The 24,452-nt window shown below is 42.3% G+C and overlaps 1 protein-coding gene across 1 annotated transcript in view; it reads left to right on the top strand.

Annotated features, from left to right (window-relative positions):
• The first annotated feature begins 2,507 nt into the window (after positions 1-2,507).
• The window catches only part of Lhcgr (luteinizing hormone/choriogonadotropin receptor), a 69,755-nt gene continuing 47,810 nt past the window's right edge, over positions 2,508-24,452 (top strand). The window contains exons 1-2 of the mRNA XM_008823039.2: positions 2,508-2,908; positions 22,369-22,440. Coding sequence (XP_008821261.2) covers positions 2,508-2,908; positions 22,369-22,440 — 473 coding nt within the window. The remainder of the gene's footprint in view (positions 2,909-22,368; positions 22,441-24,452) is intronic.

Consider the following 24,452-nt stretch of genomic DNA (forward strand, 5'->3'; position numbering starts at 1 on the left):
TGTTAAGCTTTATAAAAAGTACTTCTACAACCTAAAATATGAGAATCTCTGTTCTAAAACTTTGAGAGGTTTTATTGGGATTTTTGATTCTAGTGTCAGATATTTTTATATATTTAAGGTGGAATAAAGTTATTGTGAATTCCAAGAATTTCTTCCACATTATTTTGTCAGTAAAATGTAACCAACAATTCTGCAGGTCATGCTGTTTTGAAGTTGTGTGACAAAAGTATTCACACACCTAGTTACATAAGGCAGATGACCCTCAGATCTAAAAATACCCACCCTAAATAGGTCACATATTAATGAATAGGAAAGGTAAATTTCATTGTAACATTTTTGTGGTCACAACGAACAATTCAATGTGATTTTATTATCATGAGTACATTTTAAGAACTAAGTGATGATGAGATACAACTGAAATTAATCATATAGATGTTTTTTACAAAAAAGCAATTATAGTTGTAATTTTTGTTCCCGATGAACCACCTCGCCTCTTTGTAAACATGACTTTTATTTTCAAGACAATTTATAAGTAAATATATTCACCCCCATTTCCCCACCCCAACAATACTATAACAATAAAAAGTCCATGAATTTAGACATAGAAGAACCTTAGGAACTATGGAGTTCAACCCTCCTTCTAAGATGAAGAATCCAAAGGCCAAATCACCAGGCTGATGACAGGGCCAGAACTCCAAGGGTCTCCATTTCCCAGCCCTTGTCCTCCTGGAGTATGCAGGTAAATAGTTCTTTGTGGAACAGTCACTGTTTTCAAAAAGTCTGTGATGGCTGAAAGCAATATACATACATGTATGTGTATATGTAGATCTGTACTCTGGGAACATATATCTATATATCAGATAAGCAATGGAATAAGACAAAGGCCACATGTAAAGCATGAGCCTTGAAATAAATGTTGTTCAGCCACTTTAACTACTCTTTTTTTTTTCTCCCCTGCTATTCAGGCTACATGGTAGAAATGTTTGAAAAGCCCAGAGCTGCTTCACCATCCCAACCAAAATCTGACAAAACTAAAAATGAAGAGACAACATGATCCATCAGTAGATATGAGTAATTTCTTAGTATCTTATGAAGATACATCTTGTGTGGCTGAGAATAAACCAAATAATGTTGGAAAGCTCTTCTCTCATGACTCCTTGAATATCTGCTACAGACCTGAGCCCGGGTTTCATTTATTCATTCTATTGTTCAACAGATATGTATGGAGCATCAACTAGGAACTAGAAGCTATGACATGCCTCATAATACTAACTGACAGGGGAAAGCAAACCACACTCATAATTGTCCTGTGTTGGGTTGCCAGGTGCTTCTCAACTATGTTGAGCCAGAGAGGATTCCCAATGCAAATGGCATCGAGTTGTCTTGAAATACAACTAGTTTACCTAGTGGAATAGTGGAAGGGGTAGAGGAGACACTTGCAAGCCTTGGGAACAGCTTATGCAGAGGTATAAACATGTAGATCAGATGAGCCATTGGAGAGAGGGTTCCAGAGATCACATCCAGCACAAGACTCCAAACTGGTGACTGAGGAAGCTTTGAGCACTGACTCCAGAAAGAGAAATCTGCCCTTGTGCTTCCTGTCTTGGGAACCATAGATGCCTTCTCAGCTCTCAAAGTTGACCTCTTCCAGCAAAACTGCTGAGATTTCTAGAGTCCAAAAAGAATCCTTAGAAGGAACAATGTCTAATGATCACAGATGGAAAAACGATGCATTCCCACAGTTGCTATAAATCAGGTCTCCTTTACCAAATCCCTTAGTACACAGATCACATAGCAGGTTTTGGATTGGTGAGAGATGGGTGGGTGATAGACAGGAGTTCAAACAGGGTTCCTCTGTTTACAAGCTGGGTGACCAGAGAAGTTGCATGCCTCCCTAGCATCACCTTCTTTCTGTAAATGCCCTACTAGTTTGATATGAAGCTTAGACATGATGTAAAGCAAGGCACCTGTCACTGTGGCTAAATGATATTGGACCTCCACTGGGGTCAGACCTGTAATATTTGCTCTATCACATGACCAAGCTTTACTGAGTACCTACTACAGAAAACACAAATTAAGGATTTTACTCTCAAGGACTCAAGGACATTAGTCTATATAATGGAGATAGGACAGACCCAAATAACTATGCTGAAGAGGAGCTTAATGACCAAGAGAAATGGAGAGAGATCACTGGGGAAGTGGAGAGAGAGATTACTTGCTCTAGTGTGGTGGGGAAGAACCTGGGGTTGAGATGTAGGGAAACTGGCACTTTCCTTTTGCATGACTTCTGATATGACTATAGACTTTGACCATACGATCCTCTCAGTGAAGAACCTAGACAGATTCGGGAAGGGCCAACGGATGACCCCATGTCACACTCATGGACAAGGCAGAGTTCAGAACAAGCCTCTCCCCTCACCCTCCATTTCTCATCCAAACCACTAGCCACACATCACTCTACCTCCTAAACCCGGCTCCGTTCGCAGGCGTGGAACACAGGACTGGCCATGTGGAAACAGCAGAAAGGCCGCTATGGGGTAGCTGGCCACCGTCCCAGGTCAAAGAGAGCAGGGACTCTCTCCTGGGGCGCGGTGAGAGGGGAGGGCCGGGGCGGGCCGGACTGCGGTGGGAGGGCAGGCGGAGGGGCGGGCAGAAGGTACCGGCGGTACCCGGCGGTCCAGGATACTGGCTTTGGCCAAGGCCAAGGAAGCCCGCACTCTGGCTGGCGGGCCATGGGGCTGCGGGCTCGAGGGCTGCATCCGCTGCAGGCGCTGGCGATGCTGCTGCTGTGGTCGCCGCCGCTGCTGCTGTGCCGAGCGCTTCGCGGGGCGCGCTGCCCAGAGCCCTGCGACTGCGCCCCCGACGGCGCCCTGCGCTGCCCCGGCCCACGCACCGGCCTCGCCCGACTGTGAGTATGAGGCGCCCGGGACCCCTGCCCTCGATACCCAGTGTTGGTATCCTTTGCCAGAAAAGGACACATGCTTCACTAGCAAAAGTTCCATCCTTCAGGGTAATGAGAACCCAGAGCTTGAGGCTATCTTTGCCACATAGTGCCCTTGGTAGCTCAGTCCTGCATTGTCCCAATGGGGAGACTGAGGCAGGTGACATAAAACTGCCCTAAGGCACAGGAGGCCTCTCAATGCAGCTTGCCTGAAGGGCAGGTGGGTGGTATGCCACTCGATCACTTGTGGTCCCTGCCTGAGCGTTCTTAGGTGGTCCTGAGCCTTGGCCAGCCAGGCCCTCTAGGAGCTAAGTGCTCAGGCCCTCCGGCTAAGGAGGGCCTGATTTATAGGCAAGGATGCTGGAAATCTGGCCTCCCTCCACCACCTGCCTCAGATGTACTTACACCTCAGTGTGTCAGCTAATGAGTGAAAGGCCTGTGTGATCCACTCACAGTGGTGACTAAGGGAATAAGCATAAAGACATGGCTTCCTGAAACCAGGGGATAAAGACAGGAGGGGACCTCCTTAGTACTAGTGTATCAAGTCTCCTTCCATTTAGGAAAGGATTCCACATGCTTCATGATCCTGTTTCTATGAAATGGCCAGAGGGACTGCAGGTAGGTTAGTAGTTCCGAAGGGCTGAGGTGGGTAGGGAGCAGTGGGTGTCTGCTAATGGCTCTGGCACTGGGGGTGATGAAATTTTTCTAAAAGTAAAATTGTGGTATGGTTTCACATGAACATACTAAAGGCCAAGGCATTGTGCACTTGAAATAGGTGAATTTTGTTACACAACTTATGTTTCAATAAAACGGTTAAAGGAAGGGAAGGGGGGAGGTGCCAGAAATATACCTAAGGTGTATGGCTGGTGGAGGTCTTCACCGTGTTCTGTTTGAAATGATGGGATTCTGTGCTGGGGGTGGGGAGAGTCCTTGTCATTAGCCCTGGAAGACCAGTAGCCTGTGTGGGCTGGCTGCATGGAGGAGTTTGTCCTCCCTGAGGGGCTGGTCTGCTCCCCAGTAGATGAGTTAATGGCCTTCTGAGAATAGTTGTGGTTGAGAGAAACAGTTTAAGGGTTGAGGGGTTTCTATTAATTAGTTTCCATTAATTATCTTGTCAGCTTTATTCCCTGAAGGTGATGACCATGCTGATAGAATTTGTTTCAATCAATCAACAAACCCATGGAACCTACCTTCCAAGTTCCAGCCCTGTCCTTCCAAGACAAGCCTCCCATATTGCTCTAATGAATGACTGTGTCACTAACAGCCCTCCTGACTTCCCTGATACTTGTACACATTAGAAGACACTGAGATCCAAAGAGATGCAATAACTGGCTCAAGGTCCCTCAACTATTATGTTGCAAAGAGGGAACTTTATTAATTGCCTTTCTGTATTTGTCTATCAATTAAAAAATATTCCCAGCTTCTCTAACTTTGGTGCTGGGTGGTAGAGATCTGCCTAGAGCAGGGAATGAGGAAGAAATGGATGAGTCAAGTCCTAACTCCTTTGGAGCTCAGCTTTGCACAAGATCTCCCTTCGACTACTGAGACCACATTTATGTTGGCTCAGGACAGGACCCCTGACAGACTCCTTCCCTGAAGGAAGGTGACATGAAAATACAAGACACTGTTCCACTGCCCCACAGCATGGTTTAAACAGCCTTCAAAAGATTTGCAGTGTTCTCTCAGGCTAGGTGGGAGGCAGGCACAATACAAATATAGCTAGCAAGTCTGGTTTTCTGGGTGGACTTGGTTCTCCAGGCTTGGACATCCTTTACTATCCATGAAGAATCCTGGAGAATCCTGAGCCCTCCCTCCATGGCCCTACCTTAGAATCCACCACTGAAAGCATCCTCTCTTAGACTTACAGCCCTGTGACAAATGTGACAATCCTTACAAGGTCATGCTCCCTAAGACCCAACATCTGAGATGTGACCTTGTCTTTTAGGTGAGAACTCCACAGAAAAACACCATCCATATAAAAGCCAACATCCACGTACAAAGGGAGATGCATATGAAACAGTAGGATGTGCTTCAAGACAATGTTTCTCAAAGTGTGATCCTGAGCCAGCAACAGGAGCACCACCTGCTTAGAAGTGTATCTCAGACCCCGCCCAGCATCAGGAACTCAGAGGAGGACACCCAGCATCTGCATTTTAACACTTCCCTCAGGAGATTGCAATGCACACTAAAGTTTGAGAACCAAGGCATTTTCTATGGTGCTATAAGCTTCCTCTAGCTATATAAGTTATTTCCCCATCACCCCTCTGCACATGCATGCCTATTTATTGGGGGGAAAATCATAAAATTAAAGCCCCAAACTCAGAAACAGTTGGGAAGTAATCAGGACAGAAGAAGGTTTTACTTTGTTCTTCTTCAAGGAGGAATAAAGGAAGAATTCCATAGAGAAGCTCAGGCTGAGGACACAGAGATGAGGGAAGACTCATTTATTAGAGTCCGCCCTCAACTGCGGCAGGAAGTGGCAATCTAAGGACCTAAGGGAAATAGGGTAGGCAGGTCTGTGTGCTGAGGGAAGGAGGTGGGTAGGTGAAACATTGAAGTAAAAGACAGAAAGTGGATGGTCACAGGCTGACACCTCCTGTTCAGGAGAATAAATGGATGAAGCAGTAGAAAATCATTACAAGACAGAAAAATTGTGTGGCTGATAAATCATGAGGAGTTAATAAGAAGAGAGCTAAGGTTTTTGAGGCAAGTCTTCCAGAAGGGACCTGTGGTCTTGTAGGCATGTGTCTGCAAGGATTTGGCTTTGCAGCAGAGGTGGCCCAGGCTCCGGGAGCTGGGAGAAAAGAGAATGCCAAAGTGCCTCAAAATTCATCAGTGACCCCTGTAGATGCCACCTGCTTTAGTCATTTCAGGCCCTGAGAACTTTGCTTTCTAAGACCTTTGTCTAAAGTTCACTATTTGGTTTTAAAAGAACAAAAAAGGTAAATGAATGATAATTGCTTATCACTGACAAGCCCAACTGCTTGTAAATTCTCCAAAAGGCACTGTTCACATTATTCCCATTTTTCCTCTCCTTCTCATTAAAGACATACATATTTAAAACCTAAGCTATGATATAAGAAATAGCCTCTGAAGTTTTTAGTTGTTTTAATTGGAGGTGGGGAAAAGAAAATGGAAAAATTTTGATTTAAAAAATTTCCTTTCTTTTTATTAGCTCTAGGCAACTGGATGGAGGGGAAAATCTCACCTTACATACAGTTATATAAAGATCTTTGTCTCTATGACAACAGAAAGGTTGATCTGCTTGATATAGAAACAGCTTCTGAAAAATCTGTTAGTTAAGTAATGGCAATTTATTTTTTGCACGTTGTACCTACTAAGCAGGGGTTAAGCTTTTAGATGTTATTATATGGCATAATCCAGAGACTCTGTAAAGGGAAAATGTGAGAACCCACTAGTCGGGAAGATGAGCATCCTGACATCTTTGTTGAGCGTCTCCCTCTTTCCCCCACTCCACTGGAAATCAGGGTTGAGAACAGTGCTCAGAGATGAAGCAGCATGCACACAGGGATTGTGGCTCGGTCCCAAGGTCCAGGGGGAAATATACCCAAGGGATTGGTGTAGGAGGGAGAAAGGATACAAGGCTCTATGGATTTTAGAAATCTGGCAAATGATGAGAGACTGAGGTCTCCAGAAGGAGGCTTCCTGGGACAAGATAAGGAAACTGGATCTCAAAGCAAAGGAGAAAAGAGTCCACATGGGAAAACCACAGATTAGACTAGAGGGTACCTGCTGAGAAGCAAAGAACAAGGCCCAGTGAGTTCTTCCCTCTTCTTGCCTCTCCCAGACTCTTTGAGGAAATTTTTTTCAAGGAAGATGGAAAGTCATCAGAAATCTTTTTTTTAACTTTTACAAAAACTTTATGGAGAATTTTATACATGCATATAAGGTGTTTTGTCAAATCCATGCCCAGTCCCTCCCTTCCAACACCTCCCATATCTCCCCACCACTTTTTTCTTTTTCTTTTTTTTTTCTTCTTTCATTTATTTATTTTTGTAGGACTTCTGGGTACTCTAACATTCCCCCCTCTGAAGAGGTAACCCTAAAATCATTTAAGGATTAGATATAAGCTCCCAAATACTTTTGACATTTTTGGCCTTTGGAACAGAGTATGTTGCTAAGAGGCCCAGTGACATTTTGACTTTTAGCCAAGACACTGGCTACTTTTCTTTGGGGTTGTTTTACCCTAACTGCCTAGCCAATTCCTACCTCCTATTCTTATCACACCATCCTCTGAAGGGGTTGCCCAAATTGCCAATAGGGAATAGGGATGCAGACCTCTCTGGCTTCTTCCATGCTGAACAGGGACACAGGGTGAGGCAATTGGAGTACCCCTTCAGTGGGTCTATCTAAAAGACTCCCAAACTGCATAACTCTTACGTCTAAGGGGAAAAGAAAGTTCCTGAATCATGAATAGGAAATGTGAAGGAGAAGTAAAGGCAAGAGTAATTAGCATTACAAGTTCTAGACAAGGAACTAGAAAAAAGTCAGAACAGGGCAGTTTTCAAATGTTCGTATGAGAGGCCATTGGAATTTCTTGACAAAGACTTCCAAAAGCATCCCTCTATTGGGTTCTTCCTCATTTTTCTTTTGTCTTCCAAGGCTGGACTCTAGAGTGATGGATTCAGGATTTGCTTTCAGGTATTTTGGTAGCTGTTGGAGTAGTTAGAATCAGTGTCAGTTCCCTCTCAAAGGCTTCTAAAGAGAGAGAGAAAACAAATTTATCCATCATTTTAGAACAATAGCAGATTGTCTCCCTTAGATACAGGTGGGCACTATAGTATTGGAGACCAAGATTTGAAGTCTTACATCTGAGTAGCACTTTCTGCTTAGGAACAAAATGATCAACGAGAAATAATTGTCTAAAAACTTTTTATATAGACTTAAGCCTAATGTCTAGGAAGTGTAATCCCTTGAACCCTTAAAGAAATATACTGATCACTTTACTCTTTGGTTATACTTTCCTTTTGAGTGTTTAAGACCATACAATTGGCCCAAAATAAATCTATTTATTTTTATACTTAAGGTCATTTGAGGATCTGTTCCTCAGGGGTCACAACATGGGCTTGGGAGGAGACCCTGGATCCATTCTTTTTCCAGTTCCATCTATGCGAATATAAGTCAAAGATCCTGCTCAACCATGGCTGGCTTCACTTGGAAGCATGGAGGAAATGTTGACCCTCCTCTTTGTAGGCTGGACACTGGTTCAGGTCCCCTGGAACTTAGCTAACTTAGGAGAGAAAGGAGCAAAAACTGTCTTTTCTGTCGCTCTGTTCAAATTAGTATAGGCCTCATAGTATGGCTGTTAAACATCCAAGAAGTTTAGTTCCACCAGTCTGGTACTTTTAATTACCATGTGCCATGTAGATAAGGCTTGGGAAAAGAATCACATATTCTCAGATAAATATTGACTATATTTATATTTTGTTCCTTAAACTAGTTGACTAAACTATGACCATAGAAATTTTAACATTTCTATGTATATTATTTTTGTCTCGTCCTTTACATATCATAACAAACCTAAACAGACCTTCATCATTTGCTTAGGTTTTCTCATTTTTTCTGTCTATTTTGGAAAACATCTCCATTCCCATATCCTTTTAACATATTTTAGATTCTCATTTTCTTTTTTAAAAAAATAATTATGAGACATAATAGCATTAACAAATGAATTTTCCATCGGTTATGAAACTTCTTTTCCTTGGGACGCTAAGCAAAGCTTATTCCCTTTTAAGGTTCTAGTGTCAAGCCAATATTTCATTAAAGTTTTACTGGGGAACCAATGAATTATGGAGCTTACTTACCAGATAACTGAGGGGTTGTTGAGGTGTATGTATGACCTGAGGGTATGCACACAGCGTGGGTCATGCCTTCTCTTCCTAGCCTTCCGCAGATTGTATACTTTACCCCTCCCCAAATGCAGGAGGCCCTGTGTGATTAGGGTCAAATTACATACAGTTGGCTGGGAAGAGTGGCTGGATACTCCTGTAAGGGTCCAGTGACACTGCTAAGCCCTCCTTTGATGAATGAGCACAACAGTCAATAGGCTGTTCATAAAGAAAAAAAAGATCCCTGTTGACTAATAAAAGTCATCCTTTGATGGTTGGTTGCAAAGGTATCACATACCAACCAGGATTAGGAATCCCTTCCCCTTTCTGCATGCCTGCTCCATGCCCCCTGCTAGACCTCTGGTCCCAGCTTCTCTCTCCACATACTTGCTTTGATGGCTTGAACTTGCAGATATCTTTCCTCCCATAATTTACCATTTGTTCAAGGGTGCCTTCTCCATTAGAGAACCTCAGCACCTTAACATTTGGGGGCAGATAACGGCTTGCAGAGGACTGTTTGGTCTATCATTGGCTTTTTACCAGCATCCCTGGCTTCTGACCACTAGATGCCAGTAGCACTGCTCTCCCAGAGTCTGACAAACCAAAATATAGCTGCCTTCTGGGGAACAAATCCTCCCTCTGCTATTGTTTTTCAATCATTGTGCTGGCACTACGAACCACTTGAAGAAGTCTGATTTACCTTGAGTCCCAGAATTTCATAGGTATTATGATGACTAAAGTGTTTATTGAACTACATGACTAAATTGAGTAGACCAGCTGGGTGTAATACAGCATGGCTATAATTCCAACACTCAGGAAGCTGAGGCAGGAAGACTGCCCTATCTCTTTGAGTTCAAAGCCAGCTTTAGTTACATAGTGAGTTCAAAGCCAGCGTGGGAAGCCTGAATACACAGCTAAATACAACAGTTAACCAAGGTACCATATCTAAACATCACTTTTAAATTTCCTTCTACTAAAGTACGAGAAGCTAAAGGGGTTCTGTGGAGAGTAAAAGGAGTTATTTGTGACATTTAAGCATCTAGATCCTACAATCTGCAGGTACCTGTCTTTCCTTTGAATGGAAAATAATAGCATCAGCCTCAGAGAAGAAACCCTGGGGATGTAGGTCAGTGTCAGAGCGTACCAGGCTTGAGAACCTGGGTTCCATCCCAACTACTGTAACCAATCAATCAATAAAATATGCAGAGAGAGAGAGAGAGAGAGAGAGAGAGAGAGAGAGAGAGAGAGAGATTACTCATATTACTATGTTCCAAATAGGCTATTTTAATTTTCTTTGTTTTAAAGAAGAATGAGTCCTTATCCCAGGAGTCATTAAAAACAAAGAAAGAAACAAAAATAATAACAGCAAGGCCATTATAGTAGGAAAGATGGGTTCCCAGTACTAGGAACAGCCCCTAGGAAAGTGTCCACAGAAGAGAAAGCCTTCCAATCTCTTACAAGGACAGTTTAGCCCTGCCTTCTACCTCCCTGCAGCTGAGTCAATCAAAAAACTCCAAATTTCAGGAAGTTCATGGTCCACCTCCCTACCTCACCTCTACTCTCAAGAAAACAAAGGCCATGGTAGAGGTTGATTTTTGAACTTCAGTTCTGACTCAGCCAGTCCTGACATACTTTTTAGGTAATTCATTTTATTTTATAAGTGTATTGTTTGCATGTAGGCAGGTGCACCTGTGCCCACAGAGGTCAGAAAAGGGTGTCAGATTCCCTAGAACTGGAGTTTACGGATGGTTGTTAGCCACCATGTGGGTGCTGGAAATTGAACCTGGGTCCTCTGCAAAAGCAACCAGTGCTCTTAACCACTAAGTCATCTCTCCAGCCCCTTTTCAAGCAATTTTTAAACATGGCTGTGCTGACACACCAGACTCTAGGAAGCTGTGGGAGGACCAGATTTTTTTAATTAAAAAAAAAAAAAATCATCCTTTTGGAGAAAGTGAATGATTCCCCTAGAATGACACTAATACACAAATAGCAGCCACCAAAATCTCAATGAAACAATCCAACCAAGTCACACAGAAATCCCTTTGGCATTGGGCAGAGCTCCTGGCTTGGAAAGTAATAATTGCCTGGGCTCTCTGGCTTTTTTGTTTGTTTAATTCCAAAAGCAGTACACTCTGTGGATTCAGAGATTAATTCTGCTCCTTTCCCAACACTACCTTCTTCCCCCAACTATTCATCTGCCTTCATTTCTTTTCATTTAAGATTTACTTATTTTTAGTTTACGCATATGAATGCTTGCCTACACATACGTATGTACAAAGATGTCTGGTGCCTATGGAGGTCAGAAGTGGGTGTCAGATCCCCTGAAACTGAAGTTACAGATGGTTTTGATTCCCCATGTGGGTGCTGGGAACCAAACCCGGGTGGGTTATCTGCCGAAGCAGCCAGTGCTCTTAACGGTTGAGCCATCTCCCCGTCTCCTGTCTTCGTTTCTTAAAGAAAGATAACAAATATCTCTTTCTAAGATAGGATATTCCAGAGTGGCATCCACAGTGTCTTTGCCGTGTTTAACTCTGACTGTACATGAGGTTTTGAAGTCAGTTGAGTCCTGGTGATGGAAAAGGGGCCTTTACTCACTGCAGGCCTGAGAGACTGGCTCCTTGACATCAGATGTTCTCTTGTGCCTCAGTTTCTCTTGACTGAAAAAACATTGCAGATTTCAGTGAAGACTTAGCAAATTTTCCACTAGCTCCTGTTTTGTTTTGTTTTAAAAGAAGAATTAAAAGAATTCCACCCACCAAACAGACAGACTCTCTGACTTGCGGGCAGCTTCTTCACAAGGCTCCTCATTTCTTTCCAGCCTCCACCCCATTTGGAGGCAACACCCCTCCCAGGCTGCAAACCACTCACAGCTGCTCTGTATGTGGCCTTGAACCATGCCTTTCAATGCCACCTGAGCCAAATTCAGGAAGGTCCAGCTTACAAATAAAGCTCAACTTGCAGAGTGACGGCTTTGTCTTAGCTGAGCTTACATTTGTCCTTGACTCTGATGCAACGAGGTTATTCTGAGTTCACAATTCTTCATGGCCATCAGCAGACAGCATCTCTGAGCCCTGAGGGGTAGGGATGCTCTGATATGACATAGCCCAGTCTGACACAGCCCCCAAAATTAACTGAATTGATCAGTGGGACACAGATACTGGGCTAGGTTCTAGCACAGGCCCTCTTCCCTAATTTTCACTACAGGTTTTGTTGAATGGTAAAATCCCTGCACTGTTTATAAAAAGGGTGTGATGACTCTTGCCTCTGAGTGGGACTCTGTGTGGTGAGACAATGCCAAATATACTAGAAAAAAATCAAGATTTCACATAATGATGAAGAATCATTGCAACAATCTGATGATGCAGAGAAGACAGAAAAAGCCATAGCCTTGATATGAGAGCCCACAGTAAATACCTATCATCCATGGGCCCAGCCTGACAGAACAGTTTTGTGCCTGAGAGGTGTTCCTTAGAGAAAATGATCCACTGTTTCTATTCAGCCTCGGAGGTGAATAAGTTAGAATTTCAAAATAACAGAGCTCGTTATTACCTGGAGGCTAAGATTCCGGCAACCCGGGCTGAGTTGCCTCTGAAATACCCTCCCTTGTGCCTAAGCTGTTTTCAGACTCACGTGTTCCATAGAGCATCCAGGCCCCTTCTGAGTCCTTTTCTTTCCCTGTTCCCCATCTCTAAGCTTCAAGCTAGACACAGAAAACATTCAGGTTAAACTCACTGACTGACCACTAGGGATCTATGCACAAGAGCCAAAGACGTGGACACTAGCCCCCGGGAGCTCACAGGCTTCCCACCATAGGAGAGGAAAGACCAATGCTCAGATGACTGAAGGAGATGTAGGTGATTAAAACCTAGGGGAAGGTCATAAACATGGTGGAGTTCAGAGGACAGAGCCATCCTTTCAACCCAAAGTAGCAAAGATGCCTTGGTGAAGGGTTATTTCTTCAAGGCTCACTCTGTAGAGGCAGCCTTGCAAACATGCCTTTCTTATAAACTCAGGCCTTGCCTTTTGACACCAGTTTAGAGAAACCACTGAGAAATCAGCACTCAAAGTCTTTTGTTTGACCAGCAGCAAATGCCCTGTCTATATCATGGGCATGAGGTCAAGAGAACAGTCACTTACTTCACCATGGACCTCATTAAGATTTCTTTTTCCTATTTTCAAGCACTGGAATCAACTCTAACAGGCTGAATCATGATACAATCTCCAGAAAAGGGTAAAGAGGTAGAAAGATGCCGCCAGTATCCAAAGGGACTCTGGCACCTTAGCCGCATGGGATCAGAGAACTTTTCTCTAGATTGCATGTTTAGAATCAGTTCTAAAACTCCTCCTTGTCTTCTATTATAAATTGTCAACTCCCAAGAAAGAGAATCTGGTCCAGGCACATACACACCCATTGCTCCTACTTCCCAGTCCAGAGCATAGAATCAACCTGCTCAGTCAATGAGCTTTTTCTACTATGATGCAAGCAGCAACAAGATGTTTCCAGAGAGGAAACATTTTGAACAAGCAACCACACAAATTGTGTACCAGAACAGAGTGAGTGAAAAGAACAGCACACGTGCCAGTAATTTCAGATGCTTCAAATCCATCCTCAGATTAACAGTATTTGGTATATCAATCACAACAGTATTTACATATTCCATTCAAAAGAAAAAAAGAAAAGCATTTGAAGTGTTGGGAAGGAGAAGCTTGTAATGAAGGAACTTCGTGAAGCCTATCTGCAGTGTCGCTACCCCGACAACATGATATCCTCTGCTTCTGAGAAATATTTTTGAGAAATCATTGCAGATGACACAGACATTCCCTGGGGAGAATTCAACGTGTAGTTTTATTTACCAGAGTTATTCTTGTTATGTTATATTATTGCCAGAAGAATTCTAGTTTAGAGGGCAGACTGAGTTATTTTATTGTATGTCTTTAGGAAACTTTAAATGGATTTTGATTAAGGACTTAGATGTGTACCATCTTCCTCGGAGGCTTTATATTTTTAATTTACTTGTTGCACAAATGACTCGGAAAAGCCATTATCCAGAGAATCTTCTTAACATGCTGGGTCATGTGATAATTCGTAAACTCCTCACAGCAACTTCTTGGGCGTTCTGGAAATGGTTGTCTTAGAGGAAAGTCACTCATACTATACTTCCCAATGGGAGAGTTCCAACTGGCTGAGCTTTTGTAAATCAATGAGCAAATGTAAACTCTCAGAATGCCTCCCTAGAGTTAAAATATTTAATGGAAAGTTGTCCTTTGTCATCTCTCTGAAAGGCCATCATGTGAGGCTTACAGAGCTGAGTCCAAAAGGGGTGCACCAAATGGAGACGTCCACCCTTCTTCTCAGTTGTCCTATGTAAACCCAGTAAGGAGTCAAAGTCAGGGACAAGTCACAGGCATTTCGTAGACTTGGAGTGACCCCAACAAATACAGAGCTCAACTCTAAGTTATGGGAGTCCATCCATTCCTGCCCCTGCTAAGGAAGTGAAGTCATAAGGTGTAGCCCAAGTCTCTTAGTCTTCCACAGTGAGCAGCTGTAAATTGAATGCACCTCCTGAGTTCCTGTCTTGTGCTAATGCTTTAGTGTTATGTAAGTATTTTTAATTTTAGTCTCAAAAATATAGAGTTTACGGATGATACAGATTTGAAAATTCTATAGATTTGAAATGATGCTATGACTTGAAGCCAGGTCGTGTGGTTTCAGAGTACATATTCTATGTATGCTCAAGAGAGAAAGTATATGCAGTTACACATGGAAGACTTACTTCTTCAAGTACATAGCCTGAGATGGACCTGCCTGTAAGTAAGGGTAGAATTTGACCAGCAGAGCAGGGTGAAGATGTGCCAAGAGGTAGAAACAGTGTAAACAAAGGCAGGAACATATTAGGCAAGTTCAAGAAGCACAAACAATCACATTTGTCTAAGATGGGACTATCTACTAGAAAGAAGAGGTAAGCCACAGGTATAATTTAAGTTTTCTACTAGCCACATATAAGAAATTTTCTAAAGTTGAAATGAAATTTTAATATTTTATATAATCTAGTATGTATAAAATATTATCATTTCAATATACAAGCAATACAAAAACTATTAACAAGGTATTTTGTCTTACCACTTCTTCAAAGCTTAATATGTGTTTTATACTTACAACTCATCAAAATTCAGACATATTTCACCTGCTCAGGGGCCACGTGTGACTAGTAACCACCATATTGGACAGTACAAGTCTAGTGTATAAAAGGAAGAGTAGGAGATTTTTTTTTAAAAAAAAAGACATGAATGCAAGTCTAAGATATTTATTGATAGTCACATCAGTCAAGGGAAAGCACAGACAATAATTGAGCACTAGAGTGGCGTAGTGAGAGGTGTCGGGAAGAGCAACATAGACCGGGCAAGAAGAAGTCCAAATGGACAGAAAGAAACCACTTAGGAGATTCCAAAATGGTCAAGGTAGAGCAAAGTATGAGCAGGAGCAGCTGTGAGGGAGCCACACAGGGGCTAGAAGCAAGAGACAGTGTGAAAACAGAAGCCCCCACAGATCGGGCATTCAATGATTCAGAAGAGGACATGACCGTACAAGCACCTGGCAACTTCCCAAACAATATGCCAGGTTAAAAATAATGATGTCACTAGGCCCAGAAGTGACCAGAGAAAGGAGAGAAAGTCCACTCTGCTAAGCTCCAAAGCATCAAGAAAGAATAGCAATTTAGCTGTATCTTCAAGTTCAAGATAGCACATGCCCTCAAAAAATCAGTGACTCCATCCAGTAGGAAAAGCAAAAGATCATGTAGTGGCGTGTATCAACAAGCCCCAAGTGAGCAGATCTGATGTGACTTGATTTTGGAGGAAGCACACCGGACTGCGTTCAATTCCAGATCTGTCCTTGAATCATCAGGTACTTCAGAAACCATGTCACCTTTCCTAACTTAATAGTTTCCCTCTGTAGTAAGGAGTTGAGCCAAAGAACTCATAAGGAGCCTCCTGCTCTGGTTCAAGGACCTAATACATTGTTTCAGGCAGTCATCAGATATTTGCTCCAATCACCTGGCCATTGTTTCAAGGAGCACTCCAAAATTTCCTGATGGAACACTTAACATGGTGGATGTCTGCCCCATGCTTTGATTAACATTGAAGCCTTGGCTCCCTCCAGGTAAAGACTAACAACAAGAGACAGAATGAAGACATTCCCTGTAACGAAGTTACCCAATAGGTCTGTCCCTTGGAAAGCTCCATGTGCAAATTATTTAAAAGAAGAAAAACCATTTTCATTTCACTGTAAATGGAAACAAGTTTATAATTACTGAGAAGGTCGGAATAGAACACATAAAATCTTAGGTCTCTGTTAAATGTGGAATAAAACCTTACAAAATAAATACAAAAACAGTAGCATCTTTTAAATTTAAATAATTAAACACCTTCATTTTTCAACAAGCGCACTGACAAAAAAAAAAAAATTTAAGCTTTGACCTCCGATTTCTCCCTTTTTTTCCATTTTAAGATTTTATGCCATTTTAAAATGCAGGGCTTAGCTCTAGCAATAAACTAATGGTCGGTGGAAAATGTATGGATGTTTATAGTTTTCTTAAATCAAAAATATGGATGCTTTCTTAAACAATTAAAAGGTAGTAAATAAAAATATTTCATTTGGACAGAAGAAAAAGCAAAAAAGGCGACCAAAGACCCTACCCGGGCTTTATGGACTTCAGAAGGATGATGAATTTCTTCTCTCCCTCTGGCATAACTCTGCCTATAAGCCTCAGAAGGTGGGCCCGCCCCGGGAAGTACGTTGCACTCTGAGAAACCTAGGTGAGGTGAAAAATCCCACAGCTATCATTTACTTTATTCAGTCAGTACCTGTCTTTTAAAACAGATAGTGTCAATTGAAGTCTATTTTTTCATTCACCTGAGAGTTTGCTATTTAAAGGAACCCTGCAGTGAATCCTTCTGTAGAACAAAGACCTTTTGATAATTCAAATGTATCTCAATTGATAGGTTTTCTTAAGCAGGAATTTCTAAATCTATCTGTTCTAAATCCATCTGCTTCCTTGAAGGTGGGACACCAGAGCCCTCTTGAAGAGTAATCATGATCTCCAACTAACCTTACTTTGAGAGCTAGTTAACAAGCCAGTAAACTAGACAAACTGGCTCCTTCCAAGGATGGCTATGCTAAAGAAAAAAAGAGGAACCCATGCCCCATCTCTGGGACCCAAGAGACATTAGAAATGACCAGGATGGGCATGATAAGCTGACCTATCTCTTCAAGATAATTGAATTTATCTAAATGCCATAAATTTTCAGTTGCTGGACTCTTGTCATGGGGCACTGAGAGCTTGGCAATTGGACTAGCTATAAACAGGATGGATGGAGTTAGCAGCCCAGGTAAAACTGTGCATAGCAGGGGCTCTGGAGATAGGATGGGCCTGGGATACCCACCATGAGACAAAGTGGTGGGGCCTTCCTTCTGCACAGTGACCAGTCATTGAATGAAGACAGCTCACAAGAGAAGATGTGCTCCTTAGTGAGGTAGCAATCTTAGGAGGAGAGTACACTTCCAGGACAGCTGTTCCACGGAGGGCATTTACTAGCACTCTGCCAGCAGCAGGTAGAGAATGAACATATGTCCTAAAGGGTAATATTGGCATCCCACCAGAGCATCTGCTGAAAGAACTAGCTCCACTGTGGAATGTAGCCCAGCACAGGGTCACCATTTATGCCAAGAGGCCCAGTTTGACAGTCAGAACTCAGCAGTGTGAGCTACTAGGTTAATCCTAAACAGGCAGCTAGGAACTGGGCTGAGACAGGAAGGTTCCCTAAGGTATGGAAGTCTGGGTGGGGGGAGACAAGAAGGCAGGCACTAGACGGGTCCCATTTCTAGATGGACTCTGGCAATAGCAAGCAAGCTGCAGGATAAGAAAATTCAGTAGATAAAATAAGCATCAAAAGAGTATTGGAGGTGGGCACTACAGGGGTACCCTGCTTTCCAGACTAGAGTGAGTAAATTCACCCCAACTCTAAGAAGTAAACACCATTTCTTCAACTGTAGTCCCCATGTGGCTTGGAGGTTCCAGAGCTGATAAAACAGCCTTTGGTATCCCAACTAAGTATTTGTCACAATCTCCATAGTACAGGCAAGTGGGGTTTGGTCATAATCCAGGCGTCAACTGTGCTACATCACTGATTCATTTTAAAATCCAAGTCTCCAACTGTAAAATGACTGTGAAGTCTCTGCAGCAGCTCATGACACTGCAGTCCCGTACTTCCACAGCTGACCCTCAGAGAACTCCCCAGGCCACAATTTCAGCCTCATCCTAGATACCGTGCTTCCCGATCCGTAGGCTGATTGATAGCTCCAGAGACGATCTAGGAATGAGGCCCCTTCTGTTCCTGCTGTTCCTTTTTCTCAGTCACCAAGTCCCCATACTAGGGACAGAGTTGAGAGTGTCACCTACTTGTCTGAGACAGAACAGGAAGGGCCCTTCCTTTATTTTTCTCTCCTTAGTGCTTAACTTTCACTCTCCTCTGGACCCCGGCTTTTAGAGCTGCTGCACTGTTGTGGCTTTTGGACTCTTCTCCACCCTGGCTTCTGATCTGCATCAACCTTTCTATTTCTGAAATTTGCGAATTCTTTGGTTGAAATTATATCTAACTTCAAAAAATAACTAGAAGGAAAATGTGTCAATCAAAATATGACTTTTCTGTTCTGGGTACAGAGGGTTAATTGAGCATATTTCTTCATTCAAGTAATGTGATCACTGACCCACTCAATTCTCTCATTTCTTTTTTTAATCCCTTTGGCCCACTTCTCTTTACTCACCATAGATAACAATCCTAACATGTGTTCCTATGTTTTGAAATGTCTAGTGTTTGCTGTGTGCTTTATATTTTAATATTTTACTTATTTTTCTATGTGTGTGAGTGTTTTGCCTGCATGTATGTGCACCATGTGGGTAAAATACCTGCAGAGACCAGAAGAAGAGTGTCAGATTCCCTGGAACTGGAGTTTCGGATGGTTGTTAGCCACCATGTGGACACTGGGAATCGAACCCAGGTCCTCTGGAAGACCAGCAAGTGTTCTTAACCACTGAGCCATCCTCTAGCTCTTGCCATGTATTTTAATTCTACCAATAGTACTTTATATATCTCACTAGTTTCTTACTTGTTTCTCACAGTGCCATCATTCTAAGATCCACCCATGCTGCTCTATGTACCTTCAGACCTGAACTTCCAAGTACTTACCTCTCAGTTTCAATGCTTGACCTGTTTGCTCACCCAGTAGTGGGCAGCGGAGTCCCTGATGCCTTCCACGGTATTGTGAAGAACACTCCTGAACGTGTCCCGTTAGGCATCACTGCAAGGACCTGTCCTGTTTGTATGTACACAGGAATCCAACTGTGGGGTTATTTAGACCATTGTTCCCATTGCTAAAAGTTTCTGGTACCATGAAAGAATAATAGAGGCATTCATCAAAGAAAGGAGGTTCCTCAAAGGGAGTGCATTCAAAAGGTTATGAGCAAATCACAATTGGCTGGGAGGAATAACACCCATCATCCTACAGTACAGTAGGTTGACTATAGTGGCAATTAATTAAATATTTCAAAATAGCAAGCAGGGAAGATTTTGAATGTTTCCAACACAAAGAAGTGCTACATATCTGAGATACGTATGCCAATTACCCTGATCTGATCCTTATGCATCATATACATGCACTAAAATGTCACAATGCACCTCATAACTAGGTGTTAATATTAAGAAAAACAAATCGTAGGCCACATCATGAACCGACAATTTCAAATACAAGGAACGGACACTTGAATGCACAGGAAGTGCTGCCAATTGAAGACAAACCAGAAATGAAAACATGACATCTTGGAATAAAAACGTGTGCTGGTGGGAAGCCATTCTGGATTGCTCTTGCTATCTCAGGACCACGCTCTCCACGCTGCTCTGTGGGAGCACATCCGTCATGCAAAGCACCAGACACCTGCCTCACTCCACTTCTCTCCAGCCATCCTCTGGCCCCAGGCCTCTTTCTTGACCAAATCTGTACTGGGGACTCTGTCTTCCTCCTCTCAGCTGCCTCCTACTCTGCAGGATCAACATCAACTGCAAGATTTCATCTTGCACTGGGGACAGCCAGTCCATGATCTATAGCTTCTCTCACTTCTCTCCAACCTTTGCTCCTCATCCTCAGCCCTACATGAATCAAGAGCTCAGACAACCTCCCTGGTCAAATCTAAACCAAACTGCTCCTGAGGGAACCACAGCAGGAACTCCTTTGGAAGAGGAGGCTGCCTGCCCGGAGGTGTCGGCTTTGGGCTCCATTTTCATGAATAAACAGCTTTGAAGGGTTCAGCTGAAGCTTTTATGTAAACACTTTCCAAAATATGTTCTGCACTGCATTATCCCTAGCAATAAAGATTCTGGAATCAGAATTTGGCTGTCAGTTTTATTGATGTTGCATGGGGTACTGCAGAATACAGCTTTCTCTTCTGGAAATTTATTGGCTTGGCAGTGCAGAGAGCAATAAAACTGTGTTTTTAATCAGTAAGCCAAGCAGACATGATTCCAGGAGAAATATAGGAAATAAACACACCACGGCCAGATTTCTCCCTCCAGCGTCCCTCCTTTCCTCTCAGATCCCCTGTTAAACAATACAAGGTAGAAGTATGTGGTGAGACTGTCCTCAAGAGTAGAATTAGAGAAACAGGTTTGCATTACTTCTTCTATGGTGTCTACTCTAAGAAACTATCGAAGGAAAGCATTTTTCTGAAGTGAAATTTCTAAAACTCCTCTGTATTTTCTCCAAGGTAGGAACTGCTGGTAAACAGCTTTGCAAGAGGAACGGAAAGGGTAGGTAGGATGTGCTTCCTTCCAAGAGAAAGAAGCAAGGTGCAGTGCCTGTCCCTCCTCTTCACTCACTGAAAGAGAATGGGCTAGGAGTCACATGCTTTATTCAGCCCAGGACAGCCCACTAGAAAGGGCATTCAGAGCCTGCTTGGTTATTGCTCCGGTCAGTTTATTCAGTCCCCGTGACCCAATTTCATCTGCTGTCAGAAGGAAATATCCACTTCACCCCATTGTTGAGTGGATTAAACAAGTTATAGGTAGATGTGCATAAATCACATGGCAGCTTATGTGGTCAGCAAGTCTCCAATAACTCATTGACTGAAGTCTGCTCCTAAACAGGAAATAATCTTTCCTGGTAGCTAAGGTGTTCCTGCTGCTCAGACACAAGAGTAACCAGGCAGTATCACTTGTGTTCACATGTGCCTGATATTTGTTTCCATGGGAAATAGCTTAATCCACTTCCTTCCTCCCTGCCACTCTTGGGCCAAAATCTTAAGCCATTCAAGTCGTCACCAAATGGTAGAGTGTTCATCCATACCTTCAGAAGCTTTCTCCTGAGTTATCTCATGTATTAGTTTACTTCTCTGTTGTGGTCATAAACACCATGACTAGCAACAACTTGAGGAGGAAAGGGTTTATTTCACCTTACAGTACAGTCCTTCATTGAGGGAAGCCAGGGCAGGAGTTCAAGCAGGAACCCGGAAGTAAGAACTGGAGCACAGACCACAGAGGAATGCTGCTTACTGGCTTGATCCACTAGCCTATGCTCAGCCTGCTTTCTTATACAACCCAGGACTACCTGTCCAAGGGTGGCATAAACTACAGTGGGCTGGGCCCTCCCATCAGGCTCAACAATCAAGAAAATGCTTCCCAGACATGCCCACAGCAAATTCCCCAACTGAGGGTCCCTCTTCCCAGGTATGTCAAGTTGACAACTGAAGATATCCAGCACATCTTACATCAGATTCCTTTAACATTCACATGTCATCTCGGGCTGGCTTTGCTGTGGTTATTTTTCTTTTCTCAACACATGGTTTGGACAGCTTTTATGACAATTTTGAGAATACTTAGGTAGATCCTATGGCTGTGTTTGAAGAAAAATATCCTATAGATAGTCCCCCAAATGGCACAAGATGCCCAGGTGACTTACCACAGGGGAAAAGCACTAGTTGAGATACTGATATCAGCTGCCTGGGGAAGGTAACAGGAGCTGAGACAGGAGCACACTCTCAGGGAAGTGTCCCTTCTCCCACCTACAGGGTTTTGACTGCCATCTTAACATGTGTCTCCTCACTCTACTCCAAATAGCTTCTTGCCTATCTCTACAACCAAGCCTAGAGGGTAACTTCAGAACCATTTTGTAACTCTTTACTGGGTACTAAGCTCTAATTTGGACTGTCTTGATTAAAGCTCACAACAATCCCATGAGATAGGAATTATTATTCCTGTTTTATTGCTGAAACAGCTTAAATGACATGCTCAGGCTGTGTAACCAGGTAGTGGGGACGGTGGGGAATTGACGCCAACATTCATAATCTTAACCACCAAATTAAACATTTTGAAAAAGGCCAAGAATGGCTCATGGTATAATCTCTTACTGATGTTAGACTTCTAAACTTGAATTCAGTTGTTAATTCTATAGTTACACACACACACACACACACACACACACACACACACACACACAAACTAAACTTTTGCCTTTCCTTTTTTCTTTTCTAGATCACTCACCTATCTCCCTGTCAAAGTAATCCCATCTCACGCTTTCAGAGGACTTAATGAGGTCGTAAAAATGTAAGTAAGATACTGCATATCAAAAGACATTTATAATTGAAATAATGAATTTTTTCTAAGAGAAAACATAGTTGAAAGGAGATAATTTTTTCTAGGAGAGAAATTGTGTTTAGGAAACCCAACTATTTTTATCTTTATAATACAAATAATATCTAGCAGCCTTTGAAGAAATGGTATGATTTACAAGAGTCATTAAAATCCAGGTAATTAACCTTGCTTCAAAGAATTGAATGCATTTTGATAAGCGATGATATTCTTTTTAAGTAGAAAAGAGACAGATCCAATCATAAAAATTCCCTTCTGCAACAGCAGCTATTCCCTAATGCCACATTTTTTTGATAACTCCCACATGGATGCAGATATGTTGGAACTTTATTGTGTATCAGAAGATAATCATTGTATCTAAAATATAGTAAGTGCATGACAAAAACACAGTATTTATAGTGGTATTGATGAAAGGTGTGAACCAAAAGGGTAAAGCAGCCAGTAATGCAGGATGATCTCATGCTCGTCAGATGGGACTTCAATCATCTGTTCCCCAGCTTCAGTTTCTAAAGCCAAAGACCTCATACATAGATAGAAAACCTTCTAGGAAAGGGAATTTTTCGGCATCCTCCTTAACACATTACCCTAGCCAAATGGCCTCAGAGGCCATTTCCTTCCCATAGACCACCTCTAATCTTAATCCAAGACACTATCAAAGTAGACTTGCATCCACAGAAACGATGTTATGCTGTCAACCTTAGTTTTTTAGGGAACCTCTGCAGTTCCTTAAGGTATTAACAAGCAATGATAATATTAAAAATTATTCATCGGGGCTAGCAAGATGGTTCAGCAGTTAAAAGCTCTTGTTGCTCTTGCTGAGGGCTATAGTTCTGTTCCCAGTACCCATGCTGAGTGACTCACAACTGCCCGAAACTCCAGCTCCAGGGGGTTCAACGCCATCTTCTGGCCTCCAAGGGTACCTGCAAGATGTGTGCACATACACACACATAGACATATATATAAACAAAAAAATCTTAAAAAATAAAAATAACTCCTCAAGAATAGTGTATATTATGGGAAAATCACTTCAAGTTGTAGACTTGTCCACTTACAAGAGCCTGACGTATGCTCCTCTACTCTTAAGTTTAAATGCTGAGTTTTGGTAACTCTTAATGCATTAAGACTTCCTGCTAAGAAAAGAAAAGCAGCCACACTTAAATAAGCAAACCATTAGGGATAAGGCAAATCAGCTCAGGAGACATCTATTACAGTGCTGTTGCCTTAGGCTCTGCCTTTCTGTGAGCTGAAGCTTTCATGGAGTCTGAAGACTTCAGTGAGCATTAACCTTAGAAACACACAAGGCTACAATTGTGAATTTGAGACTCTTTTTCTCGTTTGGCAGCAAAAAGTAGTTTATGTTGGGATTTTAGACCAAATGGGCATTCCTTCCATGCTTGAGTTTGATATATGATAAAACTGATTCTTTTACTTTTGTGCCTTTTTTAAGAAAGACATGTAATTATTATTAGTCTATTCATTGATTTATCTACTCAGTCTCTAACAGTGTATCATGCAATATAAAGTCACCAGGGACTCAGAAGGTAATATAAAATATTCCTTGTCTTCAACTTGCTCACCAAAAGAGACACTCAAGAAAAAAGATAATTAGAATCTATGATGGGTACCTTACACAGGAGTTGACTACCTTGAAATAACCTCAGAAGAGAGTTTTGAGAAACCAAGGGTTAGAAGTTATGAAACAACTGATCCAATCCAAATTAATGCCTCACTGAAGTGATGGAACAGCGTCCTCCGAGATCAAGATCATAGTCTTGAACCTTCACGTAAATTCTATTAGGGTGTTTGCATTTCCAAAGCTATAAAACAAAGGACCCTGATCAGATTTTCTCAAAGGGCTTATGTACTTCCAACAATGAATGTATGATTCAGAGTCACAGATAAACAAAGACAATCATATAAATGGGGGTGACTAAAGCTCACAATTCAAGTGCATTGGGGTGACAGAC

The sequence above is a fragment of the Nannospalax galili genome, unplaced genomic scaffold (genome assembly GCF_000622305.1).
Source record: "Nannospalax galili isolate Female #2095 unplaced genomic scaffold, S.galili_v1.0 scaffold286, whole genome shotgun sequence".
Taxonomy (NCBI): Eukaryota; Metazoa; Chordata; class Mammalia; order Rodentia; family Spalacidae; genus Nannospalax; species Nannospalax galili.